The sequence below is a fragment of the Geotrypetes seraphini genome, chromosome 5 (genome assembly GCF_902459505.1).
Source record: "Geotrypetes seraphini chromosome 5, aGeoSer1.1, whole genome shotgun sequence".
Classification (NCBI taxonomy): Eukaryota; Metazoa; Chordata; class Amphibia; order Gymnophiona; family Dermophiidae; genus Geotrypetes; species Geotrypetes seraphini.
In genome coordinates, this window is record NC_047088.1 from 174,101,886 (window position 1) to 174,126,564 (window position 24,679).

Here is a 24,679-nt window from a genome sequence, read left to right on the forward strand (position 1 = left end):
GTTATTAGAAGTTAAGGAGCTCCAGATGTTAAATAACACACTTTTCTGGCTGTTTGATCTGGAGATCTTGTCACCGTAGAAGTTCTTCCTTGCTCTTTTGAGTATTGTATTGTAGAGCTTATCATAGGTGTTCTCCATGCACTTCTTTTATAATAATTAAGACCTGAAAAGTTACCTCTTGTGACTCTCTGCCTGAGAGTGAGAACCGGACCTTTGAACAGATCTGGATTCCATCACATAAAGGAAACCTTTGCTGCCAACCTAAGTTACAGCTTCTCCAGTGGCTGACAAACTCTTGTTCCGGTACCAAAAGAATTCTTATCTTCAGTGCTGAGTAGTGGATGTCTTCCCTTTCACCTGATTTTGTGACAAGGCCTAATTGGATGGTGAGAATACAGAATTCTATTATCTTATCAGCTGGGGTTAGATAAATGAATCCTATTGTGGTTCAGGATAAGGAGAAGTGAAGCTACTCTTGGTGATAATCTGTAATAGTTTGCTAATCAGGAATTATTATTATAAGGAATTATTTAGAGTGTAAGAATTAGTTTACTTATTTATCTAGCAAGTGTGTTGTGATAATTATGTAATGAGTTTCAAATATCTAATCGGATATTTTGTGAACAATAATTAGTTATTGCTGCTGGCTTGTGAATTATATTTTTCTATTTTCATAATAAAAGTATTTCTCATTAGCTTGGGTCTGGTGTCGTGTAAGTAGGCAAAGATAGCTGAACCTGGATGAGATATTATGGTCTTCCCTAGAAAACTAACAGGCACGTATTTGTTTATGTAACTGATTAGTGGACCATAAATCTTTCTACATCACTTTGATATGCACAGATACCCTCCAGACAGGCCCTGAAATGCCAGCAGGGAAGTTTAACAAATATCAACTGAGTACCCCTAACTACAGACCTTCCCAGCTCTACCCTATACCCACCCAAGCTCCTTCCCCCAATACCACCCCTTTTACTCATTGTAATGCAATTTTTTCCATTCATTTTTCATATACACAAACACTATACACAGCAGAAATAAATTCTCAAAACTGACACATTTCAATCACTATATTGAAAATAAAATAATTTTCTCTATCTTTGTTGTCTGGTGACTTAATTTTTCTGTGCTTTTAACTAACAGCAGCTCACTATCTGCTTTTAACTTAGCCACACAGCTGCCACTAGCATTAGTTTAGCCGTGGTTGCATCAGGTAGCCTTGGGGCTTTTGCTAGGCTGGCCCACCATGCATCATCGAAGCAGGCCGGCCTAGCAAAGGCCCCGAGGCTGCCTGATGAAACCACCTCTAAACTAATACAAGCGAAAGGAAAGCAGGAGTCCCGGCAGAAGGTTGTAAGTCAGCTGACGCCGGCACCTCTCTTCCTGCCCAATGTGCCACGACAAATCTGAGATCAGGTACAGACCATGGGCCGCAAAATAGTACCTGGCAAGGCGCATGCGGCCCATGGGCCGTGAGTTTGAGACCACTGCACTAAACTGTTCAAAGTTGTTAAAACGCATGCGGATTGTGAAAAATTGCAGGCAGATCTTAGGAAATTGGAAGACTGGACATGGAGCGGTGGCCAAAAAAGCAAACAGGATGCTAGAAATTATTTAAAAAAGGATGGTTATCAAGACTAAGAATGTTATAAATGGCTCTGTATCGCTCCATGGTGCAGTCTCATCTGGAGTATTGCATTCAATTCTGGTCTTATCTCAAGAAAGATATAGCAGCACTAAAAGAGGTACAAAGAAGAGGGAACAAGATAATAAGAGGGAAGGAACTCCTCTTGTATGAGGAAAGACTGAAAAGATTAGGGCTCTTCAGCTTGGAAAAGAGACAACTGAAGGGAGATATGATTGAAATCTACAAAATCCTGAGTTGAGTAGAACATGTACAAGTGGATTGATTTTTCACTGTCAAAAATTACAAAGACTAGGGGACACTCTAAGTTACAGGGAAATACTTTTAAAACCAATACGAGGAAATATTTTTTCACTCAGAAAATAGTTAAGCTCTGGAACATGTTGCCAGAGGTTGTGGTAAGAGCGGATAGCGTAGCTGATATTAAGAAAGGCTTTGGTAATTTTCTGGAGGAAAAGTAATCTTTTATTGAGAAAGACATGGGGGCAAGCCACTACTTTGCATCAGTAGCACAGACTGTTGCTACTACTTTGGTTTTGGTCAGCTACTAGGGACCTGGATTGGCCACCATGAGCACAGGCTACTGGGCTTGATGGACCATTGGTCTGACCCTGTAAGGCTATTCTTATGTTTCAAGTTTATTATAATATTTGATATAATCGCAGTATCCAAATCCAATGCGATTTACAAAATTAAAAGTAGGTAAATTAAAAATAAAAAAATTTACAGCAAACATTAAAAACAATGACGTAAAAACTCTACAGAAAATGAGAGAGAAAAAAAATGGATTAAATACAATATAAAAATAAATGAAAGGGTGGGTAAGGAAACAGAAGGTTAGAGGACAGTACCCACTTAATTTCTACTTAACAGTGTTCCTTGTCCAGATAAGTTCAAGGAAAGAAGTAATGTGATTAAGAAAGATCAGTTAAAGGCATCCCTAAACAGCTGGACATCGAAGGAAAAACCGTCAAAGCAAGGGCCAGGGAGGTCAAGTAGATAGAGAAAAAAAAAAAAAATCAATGCTCCTGGCCTGAGAACAGGCTGAAAAGAGCCCAAAAGAAAATTGGTAAAAAAAAAAAAAAAAAAGGCAAAAAGTTTTATATTGAATGAGAGAATGGAATTGAATGGAAAAATATTTCAAAAAGGGAAAAAAGAAACAGGAAGGCAAAAAGATTATTTAAGCGCATTAAACTATTGAGAGACTCTAAAGAACAGCTAAGCTCGGTGGAAAACTGACGGTCCCATGAGCCGATGTTTGAGAATGCAGTGGCATGCATGCAGTATGGGCAGTTTTAAAGTTGCAGTACACTTTTTGACTCTGTGCCAGGATCCATGGATGACATTACCCATATGTGAGAATATGCTGCCTGTTTGTCCTCAGATAATTAAGATACCACACAAAAGACCAGCATCATTTTAAAGCATGTGAGCACAGTGCCAAGAGTGAATGCAAGGTATCAATGTGATAAGATATGCTCAATGACTGAAGTTTGGATTTTACTTCATTATGTTGTTGCAGGAATCCATACCCTGACACAGCTAGGCAAAATATGATGTCAATGACAGGAGGATGCCTGGACATTAAACAAAATTGTTAGGAAAAATTTTGGAATCATTAATTTGAACATTTTTTTGTGCATAAAATATATACAAATATTTTTAAAAGATGTAATAAAGGATATATGAAGAACTGGGTGTGTAGCTGGTAATTAAGTTAATCAAGCTTGCCATCTGATAATCCAACCATAATCATTTAGGTATGCTATAGGTATAGCGATACTATTTCTTTCATGAAAGACAAAACAAATCAGATGAATATTCAAAACCATGGCCACGGTACTTATCTTTATACACAATAAATCAATGGCTCTGTATAGAAAAGGCCAAGATGTAGTCTTAAACTTAAATGAAAAAAGCATATACATTACACAAGGACCACTATTTGTGCTTCTTCCTAAAATAGAAAATCTAGATAGCAGCTGAAACACTGCTACACAGTAGAGAATGACACGGTGGTTGTTAGCCGTGGGTAACCCGCCAAAATGGGGGAAGAAAAATAGTGGTCTCTGCGGGGACAAGGACAAGGCCATTCACCGCCCTGTGGAGCGATGAATGGTCTTGTCTCCGCAGTGAGGCAATCACGGATCGCGCAGTCCATCAGCCCCACCCGCCCGATCGCAGCATTCCGCCATTTCCCTCCCTCCACCTCACCTTATATGCAGAGTTTGCTGGCTTTTTTTTTTCACCCAGCCGCACGCTTTCAAAAAGCTGCACACACGCGGCTGCTGGAGTTGATCAATCTTCTCCTCTCCTGCAATTTCCTGTTTCCGGTTGCGTCAGAGGAGAAAATTGAACAACAGAGCAGCCGTGCATGGGCGGCTCTTTGAAAGCATGCGGCTGGGCGAAAAAGAAAGCCGGCAAACTCGGCATCTAAGGTGAGGTGGAGGGAGATGACGGAACGCTGCATTTGGGTGGGAGGGGGCTGCTGGACCGCGCCCGGCTCACATTAGGAAGGAGGGAGTGAAAGCGAAAGAGATTCTGGGCCAAGGGGATGAAGAGGGAGAGAAAGAAACCCACAGCAGGAAAGAAAGGGGAGGACAGGCAGATGCTGGAAGCAGGGGGGGACAGAAAGAGGGAAAAATGCTAGATGTGGTTGAAGAGAAGAGACACATTGGTGTGGAAGAGGAAGAGAGGGGAAATCTGGACACAGGAAGGTAACAGAAACAGAGGGGAAATTATGTGCATGGGGGCATAGGGACAGAGACATAAATGGGACATACATGTCATGGGGATGGTATATGGACACGGGGGGGGGGGGGGGGGGGGGGGGAAATGCCAGATACATAGGGGAGATATTAGAAATGGGGAAAATAAGAACACAGAAGCGAGATTGTTTGGGGACCGAGCTCGCAGGCTCCAGCAGCTTGCACAAATTACATTGTAAAATGCCACGAAAGTAAGAGGGAGGGAGGTAGATAGATAGATAGGCCGCGCGAGAGGAGCTGAAGGGTGGTAGAAAGGAACAGATGGTGAAGAAGGGAGAGAAGTATGGTGGTAGAAAGGAATAGAACAGACATTGAAGGAGGGTGGAGAGGAACAGACCCTGAAGGGAACTGTGGAAGACAGAGTGAGGAGAAGACGCTGGAAGGGAAGAAAACAGATGCCAGACTATGGGGGAGCGGAGGGAAGAAGATGGGTGCCAGACCAATTGGGGGGTGGGGGTGTGAAGAGAGAGGCACAGTAACCGAACAAATGGAAGACGCAGAAAGAAGACACACAATGGATGGAAGGAATTGAATGAGAAGAAACCAGACAACAAAAAGTAGAAAAAAAATTCTATTTATTTTCTTTTTGCTTTAGGATAAAGTAGTATATTAGTTGTGTTGATAAAAATTTATAAACAAAGCCCTGCCAGCTGAACATCTTTCTCTAGTTCAGCAGCCAGAATTTGATTTATAAAGGAAGGCATAAGCTAAATATTGCAGTACTGAGGCTTATTTGGATGCTGCGGGGACAGGGACGGTAACGGGGCGGTGAATGGGATGGCAGTGACGGTGACAGTGACAGGGCGGTGAAGGGGATGACGGTGATGGTGGGACGAGGACAGATTTTTTCCCCGTGTCATTCTCTACTACACAGATAATTTGGCCTTGCTCTTGGGACTTCCAGCCTCTCCTAACCTTACAGACAATTTAAACAAAAGACAAAACATTTGCTTATGCTGTTAGTACCCATAAGTGCTTTGAATATCAACCTGAAGGTAGCTCCATTTTATTGTTAAGAGTAGCAAGTATCGTAATGAAGGATCGCCAAGAGGCTGTTCTTAGCTAATATTGTGACAGTGCATGGCCAGACTCCGGCAAGCCATAGGCCTCAGATCTCAGCCGAGCAGAAGGCGAGGTATGATAGATGGTATGCAATAAAGAAAATAAAGGTTACCAGAACAGTTAAAAATAGTCTTTTATTCCATTGCTCAGGTTGGTATAATGGTCAAACATTAAAAAATAGCAAAATATGGTGCAAAAACAAAAATCACTGGTAAGACACTCCAGCAATCTCCACTTTATACTGCTGCCTTAAGCTCTTCACACATAATTCAAAGCAGATAAACTCATGAAAAGTGACATTTTCTTTAGCAGCTTGTTCTTTGAGGCAATTCCTTGGGGGGAAACATCAACTTCCCCAAGGCATGGCATCCATTCCTAAACCCTTATTAGATCCCAATTTTTAGATCCCCGCCTTGAGATCGCAACATGATGAAAGCCATCAAAGAGTCTTATCAGAAGGACAGTGGCACCAGCAAACACCATCTTAGAGAAACCCCACCCATCAGGATTTTTCTTTTCTCAACAGACACTACCTTATGTGAGCCTTTAACTTAGCTCCATACATTCCATACTGGCACCTCAGACAACTTGTACTTCATTTCAAAAAAAGTATAATTCTTCCACCAACTCAGTCTGATCCATATCAATATCTTCAAAATCAACAGGTTCAACATTGAAAGTTTCTACCTGATTATCCAGAGGGTCTGTATCCATTGCTTTCTTGCTTCAAGCTAGAGAATTCTACCTTCCCCAGCAGTCAGAGAAGGTCTGGGTGTTTGTGTGTGGCCCCTGCTGCTTGGATACCACTCCCTTTTCTCCTACTTTACTATGATTAGTTCTAATGGCAGCTGCCAAGCCTACCTACACCAGCATTCTGGTGTTTTCTCAGCCGATTAGAACCTGTGTCAGCTGAGCTGGTAGCTGAATCTGTGCCAGCCCTGAACTTTGTCTGCCCCTAACGGTTGCATGCTGGACCTTGTAGTCCATTATTCTTCCCTACTTTCACATTCTTGGAGAAAGATGAAGAGGATTTTGGCGGTAGTTTAAAGGAGATTTCTTAAGAACATAAGAAGAAGAACATAAAAAGTTGCCCCCGCTGAGTCAGACCAGAGGTCCATCTTGCTCAGCGGTCCGCTCCCGCGGCGGCCCATCAGGCCTAGTGCCTGAACAGTGATCCCTGATTAATTTTATAACTTACCTCTAATCTCATCCCTATAATCTACCTCTACTCTTATCTGTACCCCTCAATCCCTTTGTCTTCCAAGTACCTATCCAAGCTTCTTTGAACCCCTGTAGCGTGCTCCTGTTTATCTCATCCTCCGGTAGTGCGTTCCATGTATCCATCACCCTCTGTGTGAAAAAGAACTTCCTAGCGTTTGTTCTAATCTTCTCCCCTTTCAATTTCTCCGAGTGCCCCCTTGTACTTGTTAATTTGAAAAATCTGTCCCTGTCTCTTTTTTCTATGCCCTTCATGATTTTGAAGGTTTCTATCATGTCTCCTCTAAGTCTCCGCTTTTCCAGGGAGAAAAGCCCTAGCCTTTTCAGTCTGCCAGTATATGAGAGGTCCTCCATACCCTTTATTAGCTTAGTTGCTCTTCTTTGAACTCTCTCAAGTACCTCCATGTCCTTCTTGAGGTACGGCGACCAGTTAATGGAAAATGAAGTGCCTTGCTCAGGGTCACAAGGAGCTGCAGTGGGAAGCCCCCCCAAAAAACAAACACAACTCCCTCACATATGCACATCCATACCTTTAATTGCACAATTAATGATTAAAATTTTAATCAAAATGCAACCCTACTTTGGTTTTTGTTGCCTTTAAACCTGATTGTCCATACCAAAGGGTTGATACATTACTGCGTATGCAAACTGTCATTTTAACCATAGATGAATGGAGAGCCTGAGTATGGAGGACGATGCCATAACATCAAGGTTTTGACCTTTCCAAGCAAGTGGAAGAGGAGGAGAGCTACCTGCTGGCGAGCAAAACTCTATACAAACAGGCTTGCAATATTCTAATATAGTAAAGCCCCAAGAAGTCATTTTGGGCGCGTTGTTGGATCTGGTAGCCAATTTAGTGAAAACAGAGAAATACCCAACATATGCAAATGGATAGGAAAATAAGAGCAAAATAAGGAAATTATTCAAATAAAACAGGACATTAGTGACTAAGACTTCTTTGCAGAGTATCAAAAATGAACTAAAATCTTCTAAACAACTACAAGAGATACTAATGAAAGATAATGTGAATTTAAGAAGGAAGATAGACTTTGAAAATTTCTCACAGGGTAATAACCTTAGATTGATTAATTTTCCTCAAGTTACAACAACAACCCCTTGAGAAATGCTAAAATGCTATTTAATGGAAATAGTGAAGTGCCTGAAGATTCGTTAACTTCATTTACGCAGGTTTACTATTTATCAAATAAAAATCAGAACCAGCAACAGGGAAACAGTCAAGGACCAATAAATGTATCAGCTTCACTTGAGTTATCAGACAGAAAAATTGCTATTTCTGCAACAGTGGTGGTGACTTTAGCCCCAAAGCTGGACAAAAATTGGCTTTTGAGACTTTTCTTCAAGAATAGAGGAAAATAATTTTGGGGCTTTAAGATACAAGTGTTTCCTGACTTGGCTAGGGATACACAAAGGTGTAGAAAATAATTTCTTATATTAAAACCTGGAGTTATAGCTCTTGGGGTGACTTTTTATCTTTGCTACCCTTGCAAGTGTATAATTCAGTATAATTCTCAAAAATATGTTTTCTTTGAGCCTTTCCAGCTGACGGCCTTCCTCTCCCTATCCCGATTCGAAAAGGAAAAGACATGAGGGCTATAGAATATACTAGATGCCCATATGTCAGTTAACTCGCATCACGCTTCCTATGTTAATTTTCTTCAAATTTCCGTTTACATATTACATTTTTGGATCTTTTGTGGACTTGAGCTGATTTAAGCTAAACTGTTTACTTTAATGTTTTTTTCTAGATTTCTTTGCTTTAAATTACTTTCTGTACAAGTGTAATCTTGAATTGTAATTTGAAAACTTATTTTAACCCCCCCAAACAAAAAAACAAACAAATAAATAAACCATAGATGAATCATAACAGCATGACAATTGTTTTTGTGCATATTTTTTTATTTTGAATTGTTTAGTATAAACTGTGCAGTACTAACTAGTAAGCTAGCAGAAGACTAGACATCTTTCAAACTCAGAGTATCTTTATTATAGCACAATAAAGAGAATTACACTATTTACATAAGGATTTGAGTGACTTTCTGGAATGCACAGTTTCGTTAGTTCCATAGCAGCATCAGCAATTCACTCCAAATATTTTCCAAGAATATCACTATCCTTAAATAAGAAGAAGTCCTGTAAATGGAAAAAAAGATAATATCAAAAAAGTACATATTTAATAAATGGAATTGTACTTTATAAAATAAATAAATAAATAAATAAAATTAACCAACCGTTTCATCCAATATTACTTTGGTCCCTCCATACTCTGGCAATAGTATTCTGTCACCAACTTTTACACTTATTGGCAAAGTCTCGCCATTCTATAAAGACAACAAGTGTAGGGTTACATTTAACAGCATAAAACAAATAGTGTGGCTACTGATTAACCAATCAAAATAGAAAAAAAGGCCACACTTTTATATACACAATTGTCTGAACATTTCAAAGTACAATGTTTTGAAAGTGAGCCCCACTAGTTATGAAAAAGCATTAAAACAATTTTTTTAAAAAGGAGGTAGCATTCAACTACTTTATCAGTTTTCTTTTTAACAACTACATAGATCATGTACAAGCCTACCCTAGCTAACTCCTCCCTCATGAATACAATGAAGCCACCTTCCTTCGCTGTTCAGTGATCCGATTGGGGGTGTGATTCTGATCGCCCTCATTTGCATGAAGGCGATTCGTGAATCAGCCCCCTGGACATGGATTGGATCCCTTATGGATCCGATTCGTTCCCTAAGTGAATCTAGCCCTTAATGTGGAATCCTGCATTACTTAGCTATCGTTCAGGTTCCTCTTTCCCAAGTGCATCACTTTGCACTTGCACACATAAAACGGCACCTGCCATTTTGACGCCCAGTCTCACAAGGTCCTCTTGCAATTTTTTCACAATCCTCTTGAAATTTAACAACTGTGTGTCATCATCAGATTTAATTATCTTGCTAAATTAATCACATCTCTAAATCATTTATATGTAAAAAAGTAGCCAGGTTCTTCAGTCGGGAAACTGCATTTAGATAGCAATCAGTAGCAAGAGCTTCAGGTCCTTTCAATATTATGAGGAAATTACTACAATGATAATAAGGATTGATATATTTTAATATAAAAGTTTAAAAATTGTTAAAAATTTTGTTATTTAATTGATGCGTTCTTTACACATGCATAGGGAGAATAGTTCACTGTTTAGGTTTGATTTTAGAAATTAAAATATAGATTGAGTCACTAAGGGAATCAATGGGTGCTTTGACACTTTCGGCCTCTTTTACAAAGTCGTGCGGCAACAACCCCGAAGCCCTTTAAATCTCTATGGGCTTCGGGGCCGTTAGCACAGCGCAGCCACTAGAGCGGCTTTGTAAAATAGGCCTTTTATTTATAATATGGATGGACTAGTTAACTACTAAATTTTGGAAATAGAAATGTTTTTTAACGTATGCGCAAAGAGGTGATGATATTGTGCATGCTCAAAATTGAAACTAAAACGAGTTAAAAATCAATGGGTATTTAGTTTACATTGCTGAAATTTGGCAGTAGTTTTTTTTTTTTTTAAATATGACTAAAAAGTAGTCGGTTAATATCTACCAGAATGTTATAGTCTGTATTAATAAATATTTTGAAATTAAGTGTGCAATCTTTAACATATGCGCAGTAACAAGAATATATTGCGCATAATCAAGTTTGAAACATTAAAACTGAGTCACAATGGTTAGTGTTTTTTGCAGTTAAATATAGCCCCTAAATGAGGACGGATGCTCTAAAATGAGAGTTAAATTATAGCTGACTTGTAGCAGAGTTTAGAATTGCTCCTCTTTAAATGAATTTTTGGTTTTATGATTGAAATTAAGAACACCATGTCTTATGAAATTTTAATGGATGAGATTTAAAATTATTAATTAACTTCACTTCTGGTAGCTTAGGCATTAAGGGAAATATCAAAGGGAACATGAGTAATGAATTAACACTGAACCCAGTGACAATCGAGGTTGGGTTTGAAATTTTTGAACGAGTGATTATATGATGTAATGTAATTTGTAATGTAATGTAATTTATTTCTTGTATACCGCTACATCCGTTAGGTTCTAAGCGGTTTTAAGAAAATATACATTTAAAATTGAAAGTAAGAAGTAAGAAAGGTGCTTAATAAATTCCCTTACTGTCCCAAAGGCTCACAATCTAACTAAAGCAACTGAAAGTTGATAAAGAAGTGAAAAATAAAGAAGAAGATTTATGTTAAACATTTTAACTAGACAGCATTGATCTGAATAGTACTTTGGTAGTGGAAGAGAGGAGAAAAAAGGAATAGATGTAAAAGGGAGAACAGTTGGAAAATAGAATTTTGGAGAGAATTTAAATGAAGGAGATATAACATAATAAAGGCAGAATTAAAAACAATAGATAAGGTTAAAGAAATTCATAATATGATAAGAAAAATAAAGTAAAAATGAAAAATAGTGTCTTTAAACAGTTTCAGCGTCATTGATGAATTTGGAGCAAGCAAGCTGCTCCACGGAAGTAGCATCATACGAGGCCCACAGTGACTACTAGATTACCCTCTTTGTGGGAAAGCCGCCCGGTGTTGAAAGACTATGTATGCTGGTGCCGTTGTTGCTAGGGTAAATAGAGTACTCCTGTCCTGTCAAAGGTGCCGAGCTGTACACTGGCATCGCTGGGGCCGAGGCCAACATGGAGCTCCCTCTTTATCACTTATGAATTTAATCAACTTTAAGAATAATAAAAATGAAATATAAGTATTTATATGAAGTTTTAGGGTGTATTTAGTGTATGCTTTAAATGGTTTTAAACATGTCCTTAGAACCCTTGACTAGAGAATGACACGGTGGCGGTTTACCCGCGGCCACCGCATTTTAGCCGCGGGTCACCGCCGAAAACGGGGAAGAAAACTAGCAGTCGCTGCGGCGACGGGGACAAGGCCATTCACCGCCCGCGGGGCGGTGAATGGGTCTTGTCCCCGCAGTGAGGCATGAAGGATCGCGCGGTCCCCGCAGCTCACACCCGCCTGCCCAATCGATTCTAGTGTTTAGCCAGCTCTCTCCCTTCTCCTTACCTTAGTTTGTAGATTTTCTTTTTCGGCGACCCGCACGCTATCAAAGAGCCGCTGCTGCTCAGTTTCGATCTTCTGCTCTGACGCAACCGGAAATTGCAGCAGAGCAGAAGATTGAACACTGAGCAGCCGCGCGTGTGCGGCTCTTTGGGAAAGCGTGCAGGTCGCTGAAAAAGAAAGCCTGCAAATTAAGGTGAGGAGAAGGGAGAGAGCTGGCTAAACACTAGGATCGATTGGGCAGGCGGGTGGGGGCTGCGAGGACCGTGCGATCACCCGTGTTCCCGGCTCAGACTGTAAGGAGGGAGTGAAAGGGAAAAGGATTCTGGGCCAAGGGGATGAAAACGGAAAGAAAAACCCACAGCAGGAAAGAAAGGGAAGGACAGGCAGGTGAGCCAGATGCTAGAAGAAGGGGGGGGGGGGGGAAGAAAGAGGGAAAAAAGCTAGATGGGGTTGAAAAGAAGAGACACACTGGTATGGAAGAGGAAGATAGGGGAAATCTGGACACAGGAAGGTAACAGAAAGAGGGGAAATTATGTGCATGGGGCATAGGGACAGAGACAAAAAGGGGACATGCCATGGGGATGGTATATGGACACAGGGGGGGGCAATGGCAGATACATAGGGGAGATATTAGAAATGGGGAAAAGTATATAAAATCGTACCCGTTTGAGGCTTTTATGTATGCAGCGGTGACGGTGACGGGGCGGTGAATGGGGTTGCAGTGGCGGTGACGGGGCGGTGAATGGGGTGGCAGTGGCAGTGACGGGGCGGTGAAGGGAATGACGGTGACGGGGCGGTGCAGAGGATGGTGAGACGGGGACGGGGCGGTGACGGGGACCAATTTTTTCACCGTGTCATTCTCTACCCTTGACAAAGCCATGGCAAAATGGGTCCCGTTGGGGAAGGCTAGCGACTCTGCACATTAATCAGTGAGATTACTTACTGTTACAATTCTTTGAAAAATTGGAGTATATAATATATTGATTACAAGAAGACTTGAGGTGGAGATAAGGGTCAGTGATTGAGACTAACCCATCTACAAGTCTTGATACCACACATTTATGTGTTAAATCAAGCGGGTTTCCGAGACCCTTTACCCTCCTTTCCCATATTTGACACTCTAAAAGTGAGATTATTTTGTATTTGTGGATCATTTCCAGTTGATCCTACTTTATCATCTTTCTTATCTGGTTAATGAACCCAACTATTTATCCTTCGCCATTGAGAATATTGACCATTTAAGCCAGGGGTGTCCAATGTCGGTCCTCGAGGGCCGCAGTCCAGTCGGGTTTTCAGGATTTCCCCAATGCTAGCGACTCTGCACATTAATCAGTGAGATTACTTACTGTTACAATTCTTTGAAAAATTGGAGTATATAATATATTGATTACAAGAAGACTTGAGGTGGAGATAAGGGTCAGTGATTGAGACTAACCCATCTAGTCTTGATACCACACATTTATGTGTTAAATCAAGCGGGTTTCCGAGACCCTTTACCCTCCTTTCCCATATTTGACACTCTAAAAGTGAGATTATTTTGTATTTGTGGATCATTTCCAGTTGATCCTACTTTATCATCTTTCTTATCTGGTTAATGAACCCAACTATTTATCCTTCGCCATTGAGAATATTGACCATTTAAGCCAGGGGTGTCCAATGTCGGTCCTCGAGGGCCGCAGTCCAGTCGGGTTTTCAGGATTTCCCCAATGAATATGCATTGAAAGCAGTGCATGCAAATAGATCTCATGCATATTCATTGGGGAAATCCTGAAAACCCGACTGGACTGCGGCCCTCGAGGACCGACATTGGACACCCCTGATTTAAGCCTACTGTTTACTGTCTTTCAACCAGTTCTTAATCCATAATAGGACATTTACCTCCTATCCAATGACTTTCTAATTTCCTCAGAAGTCTTTCATGAGGTACTTTGTCAAATACCTTTTGAAAATCCAAATATACTATATCAACTGGCTTACCTTTAGCCACATGTTCATATTTCCCTCAAAGCTGTTAAAAAAACATCGCTGCTACTGTATCCTCAAACTCACTGGATATAGAAGTACAAAGGTCAATATAAAGATCAAACCAAGTACCTTCTACATAGTGGAGCACACTTACCACTTGAACCACTGGACCAACCCAGCCCTCTCACTTTTAAAATGTGGAAATGGAATGAGAGCATCGGAGCTCTTGACCCCAGAACCTCTGCAATCAATCCTGTAGACTTGCTTTTCAGCTTATGTTTCTCCCTACAATAAATCTAACATGATTACCTTCCCTTTGGAGCCTGAGCCAATTGCCATTACTGTTGCTAGTTGAACTTTATTCTGGGATTTTTCTGGAAGCATGATACCTCCCTTTGTCACAGTTTCAGCTGCTAACCGTTGAACCAAGACACGGTCACAGAGTGGAAGAAATTTCTTAAATGCTTGGCCTGCCTGTTTAAAACACAACAACAGACACGAACTGCTGACATTTGTAAAACATATTAGTAATATTTAGAACTACAAATGGAATTAAACCAACATAACATTTAAAGAATTGTCTTTGTTTAAATATTAGCTATCAGAGAAATGTATATCATGTACCCAGCTGGGATAAAGAGCAACAAAGTTTCTTTGTGACTGGACTACAAATTAAGGTTGCAGGCTCTGTGCAGAAAGTTTAAAACCTTGAACAAGTTGAAGATTAACCTATTCCAGTCAATTTAAAAGTGAATTGCAAATAAAAGTTAACTTAAAAGATTTTCTAATGCACACAGAAATGCTGACATTTGGAGGACTGCTTGGAGTCTACTGAAGAAGCAATAGTAGATTCTAGATAGAACTATGGGGGAAACATTTTCTCAGGGGGGGGGGGGTGATATTACCCACCACACCGGAGAGGTGCTCAAGCTTAGCTAAAAAGCCAACAACAAAAAGTACCTCCATCTGAAGGATCTTGCTCAATAATTAGTGATAAAAGCACCTTCAGGGATATTGACTCTTACACACTCTCCACTAGTGATGCCCGATTCAGGAAAAAAAAAATTCTGATTCGATTCAGCCTATTGAATCAATTTTTTTATTCGCTTTTCCTGCCAAATTAGGTGGGTTTTTTAAAAAACATCCTAGTGGGTTTATTTTATAGCCTCTTCACCCCCTTTGCCCTTTCCTACCCACACTGATCCTGTGGTGTAAAAAAAACAAACAAAAAATACATTTCCTCTCTCTGATAAATCCTAGCTCACGTTCACGGTCTAACACCAGGTCTGGAAGGATACACATTTCAAATCTGACATATTGTAATCACAAAACATAAAATACAATTATTTTTTCTAACTTTTGTTGTCTAGTCATTATTCAAATCCTGTTGGTCCCCAGCTCTGGTTGTCTTCTGACCAGGCTCTCCTTCTTTCTTTCTCCGTGCTAACCATCCATCTTCCATCTCTGTTCTCCCTTTCCTCCCTCAGAGGTCCATCATCTTTCCTTTTTTTTCATCTCCATCCCCCCACAACTGCAGCGATGGACCCCACCATCTCTCCTTTTCTCAGCTACCCTTTCATCCAGCATCTCCCTCCATGCCCAGCATCTTATCTCCATTTCATGTCTCTCCCCATATCCAGCTTCTTCTTTCTTTCTTCCTTCCTTACCTCCTGTATCCCCTTCCCCAGGTACAGGCTTTCTCCTACTATCTCTCCTGCCATCCTGCCCACCTACTTTGGAGCATTATCTGTCCCTCTTGTACCCTTCCCCTTGTGGTCTTGCATTTCTCTCTCCCTCTCTCCATTAGTCCAGCACCTCTCCTCTGCTTTCCTCCCTTTCTTTTTGGTTTGGTCTGGCATCGCCCCTTCCCTCTCTTACTTCTTCCTCCTCCTCCCTCTGCACAGGCCTGCCTCCCCACTGTGTAGGCCTGCTCCCCTCGCAAGCCTGCATGTTCCCCCAGCTTTCATGCTTTTACCTTAAGCTAATACAGCAGCCTGCAGGATCGCTGGTGCTACAGCGATCCCAGCAGCTGCCGCCATCCTCAGCGGCACGTTCTCTCTGCCGTGATCCTGACCCTGATGTCAGAGGAGGGGCGGGACCGTAGCAGAAAGAATGTGCTGCTAAGGATGACGGCAGTTGCAGGGATCGCTGGGGGAACCTGCAGCCCTTTCCGACTGACCCTCCCCCCTTAAGCAGGAGTGGCAGCGGATGTCCAGCAAGAGGCAGCACTGCCGCTCCTGCTTTAGGAAGGCATGGGAGGGAAGGGTCGGTCTTCAAATCGAGAGACCGATTTTTTTTCAAAAAATTGAATCAATTTGAATCATGAATCAGGCAGCACTACTCTCCACCACTGATCATCCCTCCTTTCTACTACCGAGTCACACAACTCTGTCAATGAAGCTGTCCACTCCTATAATTCCATTTTCTCCTTCTATTGATACCCTTGCCCCTCCCATTTTACATCCTGCAAGTTGTGCCAAACCCCAGCCCTGGTTGAACCCCAACATCCATTACCTGCGCTCTTGTGCCTCAACTGCTAAACTCTTTGGCTTGAATCCCATCACATGCCAACTTCATACATTTCAAATTCATCCTTCCAATCCACCCTCTCGCTTGCCAAACAATACAACCATTTAAAACCACAGGCTTGCAGTGCGGGGAAGAGTGGGAGAGTTGGGGCAGGCAGGCAGGGTATTCGGGGGAGGCAGGCACGTTCAGGGCTGCAGGAGGCATTCAGGGCAGCAGGAGATCGGGGATGAAAGGGCAGAAAGCAGGGCTGCAGAAGGCAGGGCAGTCGCAAAGGGCTTCAGCGACTGGTCTTCAGAAGTCGCTTTTTTTTTTTTTTTTTGATCAGCCAGCCCAGTTGGTGTTGCAGGGTTTTGTTTAATGAATCGCGTCCCTGCCTACTTTGCATGCCATTGCCCTCATTTGCATGCGCGGATTGGAGGCTGGTCGGAAGACAGGTAAGTGAATCGGGCCGGGGTCGCAAACCAATCGGTACACGATCAGTTTGCTTTGTGAATCTAGCCCTATATTAGTTGTGTTGATAAAAATTTATAAACAAAGCCCTGCCAGCTGAGCATCCCTTTCTCTAGTTCAGGAGCCAGAACTTTGATTTATAAGGAAGGAATAAGCTAAATATTGCAGTACTGAGGCTTGTATGGATGCTGCGGGGATAGTAGGCGCAGGGGTGGGAACAGTGGTCATGGGGACAGATTTTTTCCCCCATGTCATTCTCTACTGCTATGCTCGGTTCATAGTCATTAGTGTGCCGCGCTGACATTGGAGCGCAGACAATTTGGCGCAAGACCCCAGTGCACCGCCAAAACACTTACCTTTAAAGAGCCCCAATGTGGGGAGTGAGTGGGAACCCCCCCCCAGTTTACTTCATACCCTTTGTGCTGCCATTGGGGGGGGGGGTGTTGGAACCCTCAATTATAGAGTAAACTTAACCTTTTCCTGTTTTTTAGGAAAAAGTGAAGTTTTCTCTATAATGTGGGGGGTTGCACCCCCAACACCCCCCCCAATGGCAGTGCAAAGACTATGAAGTAAAGGGGGGTTACCCCCCCACACCCCCAGAGCTCTTTAAAAGTATGTTTTTCGGCAGTACGCTGGGGTCTTGTGCCAAATTGTCTGCACTCCAGTGTCAGCATGCTGAAGTCTCGAGCACTTTTGTCCCGTCACCGCTATGCTCACATTACCCCTCTCCTCAAGTCATTTCACTGGCTCCCCATGCGTTTACGAATATTGTTCAAACTCCTCTTACTGATTTACAAGTGCATTCACTCTGTAGCCCCTCAATATCTCTCCACACTTATTTCCCTATATGCTTCCCCCCTCCCCCCGTGAACTCTGTTCGTTCTTTATTGCCACGCCCTATGCCTCAACGGGCTGCCAGAATCACATCATGCTCTGTCTCTGGCAGTATTCAAAGCAGGAGTGGAAAATCCTATACAGAAAAACAGCACAGAAACAGAGAAGATTTCCTAGAAACGGAAGAGTTCCTAGATGAGGACTGAGCTTAAGAGACAGGGACACTGATGCAATGCTGGGCACAGAGAGGAACAGACAGAGTAGAATGATTGAGAGAGCATTGAGAGAGGCATAGAAAGACTGCTAGACACAGGGACATTCAGTACAAAAACTGAGGAGGGGAGGGAAGCAGGTGCTAAAAAAATGAAAGAAAAGCAGAAGAGGGACTCTGGGACCTAAGTGAATGGAAAAATAAACTGCTCAGACAACAAAAGTTTTTTTATTCTGAATTTATTAAAATAAATCAACTTTCAGGAACGTTTTTCAACAACATAAAGACAAAGTGAAGTAAGTACGATGGACCCCCCCCCAACTTCATTAAGGAATTATTTTACAAAGATGTGCTGTTAGAAGAACATCACCAAGGTGTGAAACACTTGAACATTTTTTCTCTAGTATAATTTAATGAAAATACTGAATTTATACTAAAATTCTGGATAATTAGCAAAAATAATAAACTTACAGAATTTGCAAATTTGAGTGCAAAATTCTTCCAGAAGTATTAAATGAACTGCTTCCACTATATGCAAGCCTCAAGTATTTTTGTTACAGATATCCTAAAAACCAATCTAGTTTGTGGCACTTAACCAGAGCTGCCCATTTCCCCTGTTGTATAAGATTTAAAGTGACATTGTTGCAGATATACAAGGTCATCTGCAGGCCTCTAAAATTGGATTCATTTATTTACAATTTAAAACTGTAAAATCCAATTGAAGCGTTTCCTACTTCTTGTCAAACTGTATCTTTAGCAAATTAAATAGTTATGCATACATTTTGTTATAAGTCAGGCAAATCACTTACAGTATTGCACAAAAGTTTCCTTATCCACCTCTTCACTTATTTTGTAAAGTTTAGATTTAAAATGATCAATATAATGCTACTCCTTTCTAATGACAACAGCAGTCACTTTATTATCTACCTAGTTAACAAAACATACCCTGCACAATATGGCCAATACAAATTAGAACATTAGGATACACCACCCATACAAAGGGAAGGAATAGGATTTGCATACATCCTTTTTGTGGTTTATATAGATATACTTATTTTGTACCTGAGGCAATGGAGGATTAAAGGACTTGCCCAGGGTCACAAGGGGCAGCACTGGGGATTTGATCCCACAATCTCACACGGGATCTTAATTTCCCGTTCTGTCTCTGTCCGAGGCATGTGCGATTAAGGCAGAGCTGCAGGAATGGGACAGAAACGGAACTGGCGGGGACGGGATGGGGATACTGAGATCCGCAGGACGGAAAACAAATTTGTCCCCATATCATTCTCACTAGGTCACTCCTCACCTCCATACAAGACCTGACCAAAAGTCCAACAAGGTATACCATATATTTTCTTCTATATCGCAAGATTCGACAAGAATTCAACGCAGTTTACAAGATTTCTAGTCAGTGATCATGAAGAATTACAAGTTTGAAAAAGTACCTCGCTCAGTATAACTAGTTGTCCTTTTCTTCTTTATATGTTGTTAATTAAAAATCTCGCTTTAGGTTGCATTTTGGATCTCAATGAGAACTTGAGCCGAAATTTAAGCAGATTTGTTTGATTTACTTTTGATTATATGTTTGCTAAATTAATAAGTTCTTGGCTTGGATTTTGCTTTCTGTACAAGTTATGCTTGATACTTATTGTAAAATTATAAAGAAAAAGTAGAAAAGGTCTTTGTATTTTGAATTATAGGGTTGAAGAGACAGCTAACCCCAAAAATAGTCTTCTATACCATTTGCATGAATATATGTAGAATAGGAGCCCGCCACTTACAAAACACGCTTCTTTCTCTCTGGCCCATTATAGCGCACATTATAGACCACGAGGCCTCTCCCTTCTACAGAAACACGTGAAATGCAGGCTAGCGGAAAGGAACAGCTAAAGATCCAAATATCTCAGTACCGAAAAAGGAACCTTATTTTCCCTAACAACTAAACATATAGATAATAAATAAAACTCACCATTACTTATACCCCGCGTACCCAGCGCCAAATAGGACTACGGTCTTGGGCACACAATATAAGAAGGAAGCTCCGCGCATGCGCGACCCTAAGCTACCACCCTCATCCTCCTTCACTCTTGTTTGGCATATCAGGAATTTGCCTTCTATTCAATCTTTACTTTATCGTAAAGTATGGCTTTTTTTTTCTATTCCGATACATTCTCCCAGGTCCCGTTCGAGCCCGAACTATGGTGGTGGGGGTAGTAGGAATGGGGGGGGGGGATAGTTGTAGAGTCACCCATCTTCGCGCTTAAAGATGACTTTTCAGAAAGCGACCAGAAATTGCGCAACGTTACCTCTGACCTTGGCAAAGTCCAAGCGTTTCCAGAACGTTCTGGAAGCGGAACCCCGGACTGAGCATAGTGCAGAACTCGTGACCCCGGGAGTGCAGGAGGATAGATGCAAGGTAACCCTGAAAACCTGGTTATGGTTTTACCTGCTGCTGGCGAACATTTCTTTTACACTGACATAAAGTGACGGGTAGGTGGGAGATGCTCGTTTCCCGGTAGATTTCCAGTGAGGCCACAGCGAGCTGGAGGAGGAGGTGGAGCTTATTAGGACGGCGCCCGAGATATGCTGATTCCGGGGTTGGGTTACCCGGATAGAGCTGCCTCATGTGCGCGCGAGCGGAGATAGAAGAGCAGAGCACCGGAACAATTTGCTTGTAGTTCTCTGCGTGTTAGTGCCCCGCGTGTCGCTCTTGCAATTTGTTCGGTAAGTAGGGGTGTAACCCTAATTGTCATGGAGTTTTAGAGTTAGTGTTATGTAGGAAATTATATTTTTAGTAGGGGAGATACAAAGAGAGAAGTTAATGTTGTGAGGATGCATCATCTCGGGAAGCTTTGGGGGAGCTTCTGCATTCAGGGCTTTGACCTTTTACGTCTTGATGGAGGCGCACGTGGTTAGAGGCCTGTAGGGTTCTGTCCTAGTCAATGATTTCGTATGTTAAATGATCGGTTATCCATAGTCAATAAGAGGTATTTTCTGTAATGATGTGATTTTTCTTTAATTTCTACGTGTTTTCAAAATTGTGTAGCTTTAAGAGTTGGTCATATAAAAGGCGTTTTAAGTTTGATTCTCTTTTGTTCTATAGTTTATAAATATTGGGGTATTTAGTGCTGTTAACTCATGCTTTTCCTACAATCCACCAGAAACGGTTAATATCTGTAGGAGTAGTACAGTTAGATGGGAATATCCTCATTTGTACTAGATTTCTTGGGAAAATTCTGAATATGCTATCCTAATTCTTTTTTTGTTAAATTGTTAAAGAAAGCTATTTTTTTTCAGTGATTACACTTGCACCTCATGGTTAGTAAGCACTAACATTTTATCACATTTTTAATTCATGCCTGCTGGTGTGTTGGGGTTTTTTTTTTCTTCTTTCTTTCAGCCATGCTCCGTTTGCCCACAGCCTTGCGTCGCTTCAGCTTAGTGCCCAGGGTACTGGCTCCTCACATCAGGCGAGCCTATGCTAAAGATGTCAAATTCGGAGTAGATGCAAGAGCTCTCATGCTACAAGGTGTCGATCTCCTGGCAGACGCTGTGGCACTTACCATGGGGCCGAAGGTATCGTATCTTGTTTAGTGTAAGATACAATAGTAGGGCATATGTATACTAAACTGAAGATAATAGTTGTATGTCCCAGTTTGCCTTTGAGTATAACCACCTGTCTTAACGCCATTGCCTATTCTCACTCCCCACTTTGGGGCTGATGGCAGAAGACATTACATTACCCCAGGTTTATTATGGCCATTTTTTGCCATGGGTTTTCCTGGTGAGTGGTGCAAAAAGGGTTTTAGTACTGCTGTCAGAAACCATTACTACACACCATATTAAAGTGCGGCATAATTACGGTGACCATATGTCCCGTTTTCAACGGGACTGTCCTATTATGGGACCGACCGTCTCATCCTGACCCACCGCTTCGGGATGCCGAAATGTCCTGTTTTCAGGGACAGCGTCCCAAAGCTGTGAGCAGGGACAACGGGACGGGCGATCGCTTCCCCTCCCTCCCTGCCGTGCTAAAGCCTGCTTCCCACCTTCTCTCCCTACAGCGCCGATCAAATCCTGGTCCGCCGCAGCCGCTGCTTCTTGCGTCCAGAAGCCTTCTTTCCAATGTGCAAGCGGGGGCAGGGAAGGCACTGGCAGGAGGAAGCCAAGCTGGGTAGTAAAGTGACTTACCCTGAGGTCACATACAAAGAATCAGTGACAGAGCCAGAGATTAGAACTGAGGCACAGGGATAAAGTGATTGATCCTGAAATCTCTCGGGCATCCCAGGGCTTGTAGTTTCTCCACGAATCTAGGGGTGGAAATGGTGAGCGTCAGAACTACGACTACCAAAGTGCAGTGCGCGTTCAGCTGCGTGACCGCTAGAGTTCCTGCGGTCGCGCTTTAGTGAAAACTTCTCAGCAGAGTAGGCAGCAAAAACAGAGTATATGTGTGTGGAAAAAGTACAGATGCTGATTAAAAGTTCTGGCCCAACAGCGGCGGTCGCTGCTGGAAATTAACAGGTGGTGTAGCCAGAACTTTTCAGCAGCATCTGTACTTCACTGTGCAGCATCTGTAGTCCACTTCATTTGGAATGGCAAGGTGATGATGATGTGCCCAAACTAAGTGAATCTGCTTTCGGATGTGCAGAGGTTAGGCATCAGTGGACATGGGAAGGAGGCACCTGGGGCCCTAAGGACATAGGAAGGGGCACTAAAGGACATAGGAAGGAGCACTGGGGGACTAAAGACACAGGAAAGGACACTAAGGACATGGGAAGGAGGCACTAAAGACACAGGAAGGGGCACTAAGGACATGGGAAGGAGGAACTGGGGACAGTAAGGACATGGGAAGGAGCACTAAGGACATAGGAAGGAGGGAGGGAATAGAAAGGGACAATTATTGTGCCTGAGTGCAGAAAGAAATGAAAGAAAGGATGCACAGTCAGAAGGAAACGCAACCAGAGACTCATGAAATCACCAGACAGCAAACGTAGGAAAAATGATTTTATTTTCAATTTAGTGATCAAAATGTGTCAGTTTTGAGAATTTATATCTGCTGTCTATATTTTGCACTATATTTGTCTGTTTTTCTATAGTTACTGAGGTGACATTGCATATTTTAAAGTCATCTGCCTTGACATCTTTGGAACCCCCCCCCCCCCAAAAAAAAAAAAAAATGATGATTAACATTTTCTCTGCGTATAGTGTGCTGTGTAGTTTTTTAAAAAATTTTTGGTTACCATTATAAATTAATAAGATAGTATGTGTACGTGAAAAATGAATGGAAGAAATTGGGGGCAGGATTGGGGCAGGGTTAGGGTGGGATTGGGGGGCAGGACTGACAATTCATAGATGTTCCGTTTTGAGGAAAAAAAATAAATGGTCACGTTAAGCATAATGTCTATGCAATTAAAAGAACAAAGTGACCCAGGATGTGTGTGGGAAACATCATAGAAAGGTTAGTTGAGAGGAGTGGTACCCTTGATGATGATATAAATAAATAAATAACCCCTAAACATTTCTCTGGTATGTGACCTATTTTCCCTTTCAAGCAAATCCCATGGTGTCCATTAGAAAAATGTCCTTATGGCAGATTGACTCCTCCCAGTATATCCCATAGTTTTCAACATATTGCAAACGAAGGCAAAGTATTCAAGGTAACTGAATAACAGCACACATTGCACATTAAGAAATAAGACTTCTTTAGCACTCTCCAGACCAGTAGAGGTTAACTTTACGAATGGGTATATATCTAATCATGACCAGCAGGTGGAGACTGAAAACAAAACTTTGGGACAGTATATCCTAGCCCCTCCTCTCTATTTCCCTCAGTCTTCTTTCAGTCTCCAGCAGGTGTGAGTGATCTGTGCCCATCTCCCTTGGTAGGGCTGTTGGAATTTGTTTAGGGGTTTATTGTCCCTGTTTTTGGCCGGACGGAGCTTGGTCGGGCCCTGTTTGGGGGTTCGTCCGACCTCGGGGGTGTCAAACCCGGCGGGTCACGAGCGGGGTCCCTCCCCCCACTTCCTCCACCTCCCCACATTTTTTTAGAGGAGCCTCAGCAGTAAGCCTTGCCCCCTAAGTCAAGCAAGGCATATTGTTTCGAGAGCCTGTGGAGTCTGTTCTGTAAAAAAAAAAAAAATCCTGAGGTAGTGCTGGTCTGAAGGGTTATTTCCCTTTAAGAAAACTGTATTTTACTGTATTTTTTCATGTAACCGGCACTTTTTTATAGCTAGGTCGCGTATGGAGCAATTGTGCCCTTCTCCGGGGGAGTAGGACACATTTGAGTCCAGCCGCGAGGCACTCGCGGCCGGCCTGAACTCGGCGGTTTGGGTCGGTGAGGTGGTGGAGCTCCGTCGGCAGCGGCTGCAGGCGCCCAGAGCTCCCCGCCGATGGTGCTTCGCGAGTCGGCAGGGAACGGTGGGGAAGCCCGGTCTTCTCCGTCCGCCCACGGAGGGATTCCCCAAACCGCCGACGGTTGGGTTTTAGAGGATTCCCTCTCAGCTGATTTTTTGACAGCTGATGCCGGCTTGCCTGCTTTAGCGGCTGAGACTATTCAGGTTTCTCAGCCGCTTCAGGCTATGGAGGGAGCTTTTTTGGCGGGAAAACCGCCATCTTCTCTGTCTGGCCCCTCCATTTTGTCTTCCACCTCAGGTGACCTTCCCCCTGTTTTGACTATGCAGGGGCAAGGTTCTGCTGGGTCCCCTGCTGTGGCAGGGAGTCCCTTGGGACCCTCGGGGGTTTTTTTCTCCTGAATTTTTCTTTTCTTTATGCAGAGCCTATTTTCAGGCGGCTGGGGGTCCCGGTTGCGCCCAGGGGGTTTCGGGGGGTGGGTTTTCCTCCGCGCTCCCTGCGGCTTTGCCTCTCTCGTCTGGCGTGACGTCCCCTCCGCCGCCTCCCTTGTCCAAGCGTCCGCGGGT

The 24,679-nt window shown here is 42.5% G+C and overlaps 2 protein-coding genes across 7 annotated transcripts in view; one reads left to right on the top strand and one right to left on the bottom strand.

The window, feature by feature from the left end:
* The window catches only part of LOC117361554 (MOB-like protein phocein), a 132,497-nt gene extending 112,072 nt beyond the window's left edge, over positions 1–20,425 (bottom strand). The window contains exons 1-4 of one of the 3 annotated variants that reach the window (XM_033947045.1): positions 20,209–20,422; positions 14,048–14,212; positions 8,943–9,032; positions 8,674–8,844 (exon numbers count right to left, since the gene is read on the bottom strand). In XM_033947045.1, the coding sequence (XP_033802936.1) occupies positions 8,794–8,844; positions 8,943–9,032; positions 14,048–14,212; positions 20,209–20,388 (486 nt within the window). In that variant the 5' untranslated portion in view covers positions 20,389–20,422 and the 3' untranslated portion in view covers positions 8,674–8,793. Of the gene's footprint in view, positions 1–8,673; positions 8,845–8,942; positions 9,033–14,047; positions 14,213–19,731; positions 19,888–20,208 lie in introns of those variants that run through there. The other 2 variants (XM_033947046.1, XM_033947047.1) reach the window with 2 other exon arrangements.
* HSPD1 (heat shock protein family D (Hsp60) member 1) overlaps positions 19,834–24,679 on the top strand; it is a 111,913-nt gene continuing 107,067 nt past the window's right edge. The window contains exons 1-2 of one of the 4 annotated variants that reach the window (XM_033947039.1): positions 19,834–19,902; positions 21,163–21,338. In XM_033947039.1, coding sequence (XP_033802930.1) covers positions 21,165–21,338 — 174 coding nt within the window. In that variant the 5' untranslated portion in view covers positions 19,834–19,902; positions 21,163–21,164. Of the gene's footprint in view, positions 19,903–20,033; positions 20,179–20,350; positions 20,487–21,162; positions 21,339–24,679 lie in introns of those variants that run through there. The other 3 variants (XM_033947037.1, XM_033947038.1, XM_033947040.1) reach the window with 3 other exon arrangements.